This window comes from Adiantum capillus-veneris, chromosome 24 (assembly GCF_014529385.1).
Source record: "Adiantum capillus-veneris isolate H3 chromosome 24, ASM1452938v2, whole genome shotgun sequence".
Taxonomy (NCBI): Eukaryota; Viridiplantae; Streptophyta; class Polypodiopsida; order Polypodiales; family Pteridaceae; genus Adiantum; species Adiantum capillus-veneris.
The window spans coordinates 44946623-44955724 of NC_140954.1; the positions used below are offsets into that span (position 1 = coordinate 44946623).

Sequence of the window (9102 nt, forward strand, 5' to 3'; positions counted from 1 at the left end):
AGGTAATTTGTGACAAATTACATGGTAAGCACTAAATAATGGATCTCCATTGTCAAAAAAGCATAATGATTAGGAAGTTGTGAACAAACCAACGAAAACAGATACAAGGGTATTTCGGGAATTTTGGGAATTTCCACAAATTAGAGGGGTATTTTGGTAATTTCCCCTTAAAACTACGCAAAATATACATCTCCACGGCGAGTTTAATCGACAAGTATTAAAAGGGGAAAAAAAAACTGGAAGGAGTTTCAAGGAAAGCAAGCATCATCTCCTCTCTCTGTCTCGCGACGACATCGTTTGCCGAAGCAGGAATCAACACTTATACTGAGCTCTTGTCATCAAAAGAACATGCCGTTATCACGTGGTAAGCTCGCACTCCTAGCTCTCTTCGAGTTAAAATTGTTCGAAAACATCCGATGTCTCAGGCAAAGTAGATGATAGCAGAAAATGGCTCTCCTGGTGGCCGGTGACCTCTCCTCAGGACTGCTTGTCACTGCTGCCAACCATGCGTGTTTTCAACATGGTGTGGAGCGTCCCTCCACATCAAGGATATAAAGACCCCTAAAAAAGGAGACACACAGTCCAGTAGCTGGCTAGTGCTTCATACAAACCACTATGTAGAGAGTTCAAATTACCATTGCTTAGAACACCTAGTAAACATGATATGTTGGCTACGCTCTGGCTCTTTTAGGAAAATGCGAGTAAACCATGGGATTTTGTTCTTGAGTAAAGGCAGATTTGTGGAGCATTGTGACAATGTAATGTGATGTGATGTCCATGGAGACTTCTATGGGTGATACTGACACTACCAGTTATGTGGCCAATATTGGAAGGGAAAGTAAACCATGTGCAATTCCTTAAATGATTTTGATATATGTGCTCTCTCTTGTGTGGGATGTCCGAGTGCATGATTAAAAGACGAAATGACAACAGCATTTTGGTCTTGCTTCACCCGAGGGGTGTTGTGGATATGATAGTAACAAGATTTAGTCAATTCCGGCATCTACTAGAGATCGGTGAGGTCTGGATGTGATTGCTAAATACGTTACGATGATCATTATTCTCATCAAAGATCTTGACGGGGATAGTGATGTTAATGTCATGTGAAAGTTGAGTGACTGTCGTCTTCGTGCAAGTATTGGATATGTGTTGTTTAGTGCCGTTTGTACTTAAGAGTTAGTCTCTACTGAACTGGTTGTTGTCTTATGTTAGTTTTGCAAGCGTAATCGAGGGCAATTACATTTCTTTCAAGAGGGGGGTTATGTCACAAAGTGATGACGTGGCATGACCTAAAGGATAGACTCCGGATAGAGAGAGGTCAGAGCTCCGCTGAAAGATGCAGAAGAAGTTGTGACAACTTGCAGAACCATTTCGAGAGGCCAAAAATGAAAGGACACCAATTTTTATAAGTTGTACCAAGTATGGGGTCTGTCCGATCGGTCTCAAAGGGACAAAGGCTAAAAATATATGCATAATGACATGACAGCAGTACGAACCTCCACGATTTGCGCTGTCGACGTGGCTGTTGTATAGATCTTCGTGATTTATGCTGTTGATGTGACACCTTAAGTGATTTTTATAAATCGTGCTGTTTGTCTAGCGCTAGCTTTTTGGGACCTAGATGCTATTAGACTTGAAGCTTTTCATGGACATTGCTTTTGGAAGGCCCATGGCCTATAAATAAAGCGCTAGGGCTTCAATCTCAGACAGATACGCTTGGGAAGACTGCTGAGACGAGGACCCTTGGACATTGTACTTTGTGAAGCATTAAGTATAAAGAAATACCGAAATGGGCACCAGTCTTTGGGGCCAATCTCTCTGGACGCAGAACTTCGCCGTGCTGTGTTGTCTCCCTCATAGTTTTTTTTAGTTCTTTCAGTTTCTCACGCGTGTTCTGGTAGATTCCCGACTTGGAGTGTCCAAGTCTGTTACTCCTAGTCATAGTTACCGGGGAACGTCCCGCGAGCTCTAGGAACGCCGGAACGGCGTTCCAGAGGGGTTTCACGGCCCGGAATGGATGGGAACGACAGATTTTCAGATTTATGTGCTTTATCTTATGAGGCTCCCCCTTATTAAGTGCCCTTCCCCCCACCCTTTACCTTCACAATGCACACAAGCTTTCAAGGGTAAAAGCTTAAGCTCTACCCTCTCGAGTCTTGAGTCTTGATTCTCAAGCCCTAGCCTAGTCTAGACTCTAGACTCTAGAGTCAACAAGGCTCTCTCTCTCTCTCTCTCTCTCTCTCTCTCTCTCCGTGTCCCTCCTCCCCTCTCAAGCTCTCAACTCTATACGACACACGTTGGCCATAGTAAGGTTGAATGGTCTTCAAATCAAGTTTTTTGTGAGTATTAAGAGTCAAAGGACTTTGACACTACTGTTATTCAATCACACAGAGCTTTATTTGGGTGTCTTTATGCCTCCCGTTCCGTGCCGTTCTAGTTCCAGAGCCCTCGCCGTTCCCGTTCCGCGTTCCGGGTAACTATGCTTCTAGTAACTCGTATGGTTGGTGTTTTATATCGTAGCAGGATCTACATCCACAATATCCAGAAGGTTGGAGGAGTTTTCATTGGCTTATGCATCCACAACCATCAGAAGCATTCAACATCAGAAGTACAGAAAGTATCCACAGGTAGAAGTTTCGGTAGAAGTTTCGACAGTTGCGTCTCTCCTTCAACAGGGAGATGTCACATGCGCACTGCAGTTGAGCCACATGGACAAGCTACCGCTACAGTCTAGCGTCAGTCTGGATCTAGCTTGGCACTTTGTGGGCCTCTAGCAGGACGTGCATGTTCAGGCAGGTCATAGTTGCATACCCTCTCTTGCATAGTACAGTCACTTCATCATATAGGCATATGAACAATCACTTAATAATAATAGGCATTTATATCAGCAAGTCGTGGGCCATCTTTTAGCAGTATGCTTGACCCAATTTTCTCAGCATATATAAGAAGAACCAGCACCAGCATTTCAGGCAGATTGCAAGCAATCATCTGTAGTTTCTCAACTGTACCCAGCCATGCCAGCGTTTTGTAAGGCTTGCGTTTTCCCTTGCCTGGCGATTTCAGCAACACTATTAGCATTTAGCGTTTCAATCTTCAGCATCGCCAGCAATTTCAGCCCTCAGCATCAGCGTTTTCCAGCCCGCATTTTCTACCATCAGCATCATCGTTTTTCAGCCCTCAATATCAGCATTTATCGGCGTTTTCAGCAGCACCAACACTTACAGAGCAAGACCAGTCCTAGCATTTTTGCATTTCAGCCCTTAGCCTCATCTACATCAAGTTCCCATCAACAGCTTAGTATCTAGGATGTAAGGTGCAACGGAATGAATGTTTGAACTTTGCTCAAGATGAGTGCTCCGAACTGTGCTCAAGGGTCCTTTTACTTACGGAAGGGAGAGCCTTCCGTTCCTTTAGTGAGAGAGTGCAATGAACACAACAAAGTGAATGGACACTGTGCGTGAAGGTACATGAGACTGAGAGATAGAGAGAGAAGAGAAATACGACACCAGAGACGTAAAACCCTCCTCCGAAGGCCCCACTCTCTATGGCGAGAGCGGTCTACTTATGATTGCACAAATCTCTACAATGCTTAAACTTGCCGACGACGACGAGACGGCTGAAAACTGAAAACACTAAGGGCTGAAATCTGCAAATCTGGTATCTGTTGAATTCTGACTCTATGTCGATGACAATGTTGATGGCGACGACGACGCACTGAAAACACAGATGCTGAAATTTGCGTTTTCCGAGCTGAAACTGTAAACTGTGCTAGATCTAACCGTGTGGCGAGGATCTGCTGCGGGAAGGTGAGATCTGCGAGGTTTGGGACTTCTTCTGCGATGTCTGACTACCGAAATATGAAAACGTTGGTCTATGGGCTGATTCTGTCGCGAAGATTTGCAAAAACGCTGAGGTTGATCTGCAAACCAAAAAGGCTAGGTCTGGAAACTGACCTTGCGGGGGAAATCTGCTAACGCTAGGAAATCTGCTGTGTTGCTGTGGGAATCTGCTAACGCTAGGGCTGATCTGCTGTCTATTGTCGTCGGGAATCTGCAAGTGCTATGAAATCTACTGAGTTGCTGTGGGAATCTGCTAACGCTAGGGCTGATCTGCTGTCTACTGTCGCCGGGAATCTGCAAGTGCAAAAACGCTGGCTGATCTGGTGCAAAAACGCTAGGCCTTCTGTTGAGAGAAAACACCAGAGTTGTCGCGGGGGTTGGTCTTGCTGAGAAGTTGCCTGTTGAGCAAGGTGCTCATGTTGCCTCTTCTACCAAATAGTGCTAGCCTAGGTTTGCTTATATACAAACTTACTCAATTTGCGCTACCTACTTTCCAACAAAAGTCACTTAAAAATAATAAGTGAAAAATGTCAAAAATAGGTAAAATAGGCTAAATGCACTGGAAAATTCCCCTGAAGGATTCTGATGGATTCTGATGGGAATGCTTATGATGATGCTGTGTGCAACCAGAGGATATGCATCTACACTAAGTGACTGGGCATGCACGGTTTGCGAACAGACTCACAAAAGTGCCAGATCACTTCCTATTCTAGACTGACTTGACTGAACTGAAACCTTGTCATGCTGTACCTTGTCCACGGACACATAGGGTTGGATATATCACGTGACATCCCCTCCTTTTCAAAGTGAGGTACTGGTATCGAACTGTATGGCGTCGAGGGAGATCGCCAATAGTATCCGGAATCCTGGAAGGGAGTCTTCGCCGGCCCACTCTGATGTGTGGGTCGTGCGGTGCTTGAACTTCATAAAGGTCTGCAATGCTTGCTTTTTTGGGTCGCGCGGAAAGCGACAAAGTCTTCTGACTTTCCTTCCTTGCTTCAACTTCGTCTATAGTAATGCTTCATTCTTCTTCAAGAATCTCCATGGCTGAAAATTCCTGAAATCACTTCCAACACAAAAACATGAACATACCCATTCCATGTAAAGTGAGTGGAAAAAATCTTGTCTTTCTCAAAAGACTGTGCATGCAATGTAGATGAACAAAGAGACGGAGTGCTAAACCGTTCACCACACACGCAAACAATGAGATCGAATTTTTCTCTTATGATCTAGAGCAATTAAGTGTGGCAATTCACAACGGAAATGCCCATGCTTGGTGCTCATACTTTCATGTGCTCTTTCTACAAATGTGTCATGCCAAGGAAGAGACAGGAAATGTGACTTCCTTGAATGCATACTTTTCAGCTTTTCATGAATAATCCGCATACATTTGTGCTCATTCATCAGTGAAACGTGCTCAACGTACAATATGTCATGCCTAGGAAAAGGGATCACATAATGACGCTGACGAAAATACAAGAAACGATCACGAATGAAACACTCGAACAATGCGTGCTGATGAATCATGCGAACACATAATACTTCCTGTAAGGGTTCTTTGGACCTAGGCTCGAGAGTCAAAATCGCTTCTTCTTGAGGGGGTTCTTTGGACCCCGACTCGAGAGCCAAGATCGATCCTTCGTGATTGATCGAATCTGCAACGAGGTTAGCTTCGCTAGAAAAAGCATCCACTAACACATCATCCTTGTGAACAATCACATCATCTTCATGAAACTCCTCATGCTTGTGAGAAATCGCATCTTGATCATGCAAATCATCATGCTTGTCAGTGTCATCCAAATCATCATGCTCATCATTATCATTCAAATCATCATGCAAATCATTGTCATTCAAATCATCATACTTATCATCATGCAAATCATTGGCATTCAATTCATCATGCTTCTCATAATCATGCAAATCCTGTGTGTCATGCTTGGGAGAAGAAGAGACTGAGAGAGTCTCCTTTTCTCGATTCTGTGCAAACTATGCCTGCACAATCGAAAAGAGTTGCAAGAACTCTTTCATGCGTTGGTCGCTCTGTTCTTGTCTTGCTTTGCTCTCGCGAAGTATAGCTGCCACTCTTTCTGTGTATTGACGCTCTATGGCTGCCATCTTTTCTTCGTGTTCCCGCTCTATTTCTGCTTTTCGGTCTAACTTCTTGTCCATAAACAACTGCGGCAACTACTTCATAGGAGTTAGTGCAATCCTTGACGTAGATGGGGAAGGAAGAGGGTCGGAAAAACCTCCTGGTGGGGAAAATTCTTCTTCGCCTCTCTCATGCTCATCACCTCCAAGCGAAGTATCCATTCCGCTTCGCGTGATGACCATCCATTGAAGTCTTGGGGTTCTTGTGGGTTCTTGTGGTCTTGAGTTCTCAAGTGCACGAGGAACTTGAGGTTCTTGCGGGTCTTGAGGTTCTTGCGGGTCTTGAGGTTCTTGAGGGTCTTGAGATTCTTCTTTAGCTTGCAATCTGTGTTAGAGAAGGATCTTCTCTTCACCCGAGTTCTGCTCTTTCCCGCGGGCGCACCCCTTGGCGGCCTTGCGCTCACACCAAGGTTGCTTTTTCCCACCTCACGTCGATTGGCTGGCGGCTAAGTGCACGGTCCGCTCTCAATGAGTGAAAAGAGGCACAAGGGGAGGCTGGACAAGCCCTTCTTTCCGGGGATTCCTGTCACTCTTCAAAAACACGATTAGGAATCGACACGCCCAAGTGAACTTGGGTTCGTGCGACCGCAACAAGCAAAAAAAATTCTTGTGGTTCTTTCCTTGAGTGATACAAAACACTGCCAAAGCTCTTATATCAATGTAAGGTGCAGCGGGATGAATGTTTGAACGTTGCTCAAGATGAGTGCTCCGAACTGTGCTCAAGGGTTCCTTTTACTTACGGAAGGGAGAGCCTTCCGTTCCTTTAGTGAGAGAGTGCAATGAACACAACAAAGTGAATGGACATTGTGCGTGAAGGTACATGAGACTGAGAGATAGAGAGAGAAGAGAAATACGACACCAGAGACATTGTAAAACCCTCCTCCGAAGGCCCCACTCTCTATGGCGAGAGCGGTCTACTTATGATTGCACGAATCTCTACAATGCTTGGACTTGCTGATGATGTCGACGATGATGAGGACGACGACGAGACGGCTGAAAACTGAAAACGCTAAGGGCTGAAATCTGCAAATCTGGTATCTGCTGAATTCTGACTCTATGTCGATGACGATGTCGATGGCGATGACGACGCGCTGAAAACGCAGATGCTGAAATCTGCGTTTTCCGGGCTGAAACTGTAAACTGTGCTAGATCTAACCGTGCGGAGAGGATCTGCTGCGGGAGGTGAGATCTGCGAGGTTCGGGACTTCTTCTGCGATGTCTGACCGCCGAAATATGAAAACGCTGGTCTATGGGCTGATTCTGTCGCGAAGATTTGCAAAAACGTTGAGGTTGATCTGCAAACCAAAAACGCTAGGGCTGGAAACTGACCTTGCAGGGGAAATCTGCTTACGCTAGGAAATCTACTGTGTTGATGTGGGAATCTGCTAACCCTAGGGCTGATCTGCTGTCTACTGTCGTCGGGAATCTGCAAGTGCAAAAACGCTGGCTGATCTGGTGCAAAAACGCTAGGCCTTCTGTTGAGAGAAAACGCCAGAGTTGTCGCAGAGGTTGGTCTTGCTGAGAAGTTGCCTGTTGAGCAAGGTGCTCCTGCTGCCTCTTCTGCCAAATAGTGCTAGCCTAGGTTTGCTTATATACAAATTTACTCAATTTGCCCTACCTACTTTCCAACAAAAGTCACTTAAAAATAATAAGTGAAAAATGTCAAAAATAGGTAAAATAGGCTAAATGCACTGGAAAAGGATTCTGATGGATTTTGATGGATTCTGATGGGAATGCTTACGATCATGCTGAGTGCAACCAGAGGATATGCATCTACACTAAGTGACTGGGCATGCACGGTCTGCGAACACTCACAAAAGTGCCAGATCACTTCCTATTCTAGACTGACTTGACTGAACTGAACCCTTGTCATGCTGTAGCTTGTTCACGGACACATAGGGTTGGATGTGTCACGTGACATAGGACCATTGTATCAGCATTTGTGCAAGCAAGTACTTGCTCTGGCAATAGAGCAAGGGAGCCCTTGAGGGTGGTTGGGACTTGTCATGCAGTGTTGTCTCTCTTTTCTCTCTCTTTGCCTTTCTCCTTCATTGTGTTGAGTTCAATGTCTCTTTTCAAGTGAAATAAAGTAACTTTGTGTTTGTGCGGAATACTAGATCCAAGCTAAATCCTTAAATAATTCCGCTGCATCCGACAATTGGAGAACAATGCGTCTAGTAGTCAAGGTCCAAGGACTCTAATGACCCTCCGAGAGCAGGAGAATGCTCTGAAAAGTCTTTTTCGTATGGTGAGGTTTTTGAGAAAGATGATGGAGCAAGAGAATTGGATTGTCCTCAACTACATTGAAGCAGTGCCAGACTCACTGGTACTGATGTATGCGATCCCTATGAAGGATGAGGAGGTACCCAGATTCTATCCAGCCCTCTATCGCACTTACAATGAACCCACTGATCGTATGAGATACATCAGAATAGTGAATTAGATTCGGGAATGGTATTAGCAAAGCAAGGTGCTATGGGTGGCTTGGAAATTTGTGTTCAATGATACAAAACAGAAAAGCACAGCATTTGAATTGAAAGATGATCTGGTCAATTTTCAAGGAATGATGAACCAGTGGAGAGGCCAGATTAGTTTACTGATTAAATACACAAATGAATTACTGCAGTTGTTGGTAGAAGCCTCTTAAGATTCCTGAAAAGGAATTGGCTAATAATGCCAATTCTGAACCCCAATTCAGCGAAATGACTGAAGTTCTATTCGAAGCTCGCATCGAAGCGCATCAAAGCAAACGGGCCAGATCTAGTAGGGTGGATACACATAGCTTCCATATGTCATAAGTTGGCACGGGCAAGGTTCACTAAAGGCAAGAAGACCCTCTACGATTCTGACACAAAAACTTGGAACGCTCTCACGCCATATGAAATGGAGATACTGACAGAGCAACTGGAGCAGGAAACCATCTATAGATTGATTCAAGAAAAAAAAATGCTGCTTTCAGTGCTCCTCTAGGTCAAGCTCAACCGGGAGTTCTTTAGATGCCACCCTGGGATGTAGCGAAGGGCATACTGAAGAAGGCTCCAGACAAACGACCCCCAAACGCAAACGCTAACATCAGAGGAGAATTTGGAATTTTGGAAATATGCCAAAATTCAAG

At 44.8% G+C, this 9102-nt stretch overlaps 1 protein-coding gene across 4 annotated transcripts in view; it reads left to right on the plus strand.

Annotated features, from left to right (window-relative positions):
• The first annotated feature begins 215 nt into the window (after positions 1-215).
• LOC147426296 (Transducin/WD40 repeat-like superfamily protein) overlaps positions 216-9102 on the plus strand; it is a 62095-nt gene continuing 53208 nt past the window's right edge. For all 4 annotated transcript variants that reach the window (XR_015186318.1, XR_015186317.1, XM_086499345.1 and 1 more), the window contains exon 1: positions 216-364. Coding sequence is in view for 2 of the 4 variants with exons in the window: in XM_086499345.1 (XP_086355471.1) it covers positions 349-364 (16 nt within the window). In the remaining 2 variants the exon portion in view is untranslated. The remainder of the gene's footprint in view (positions 365-9102) is intronic.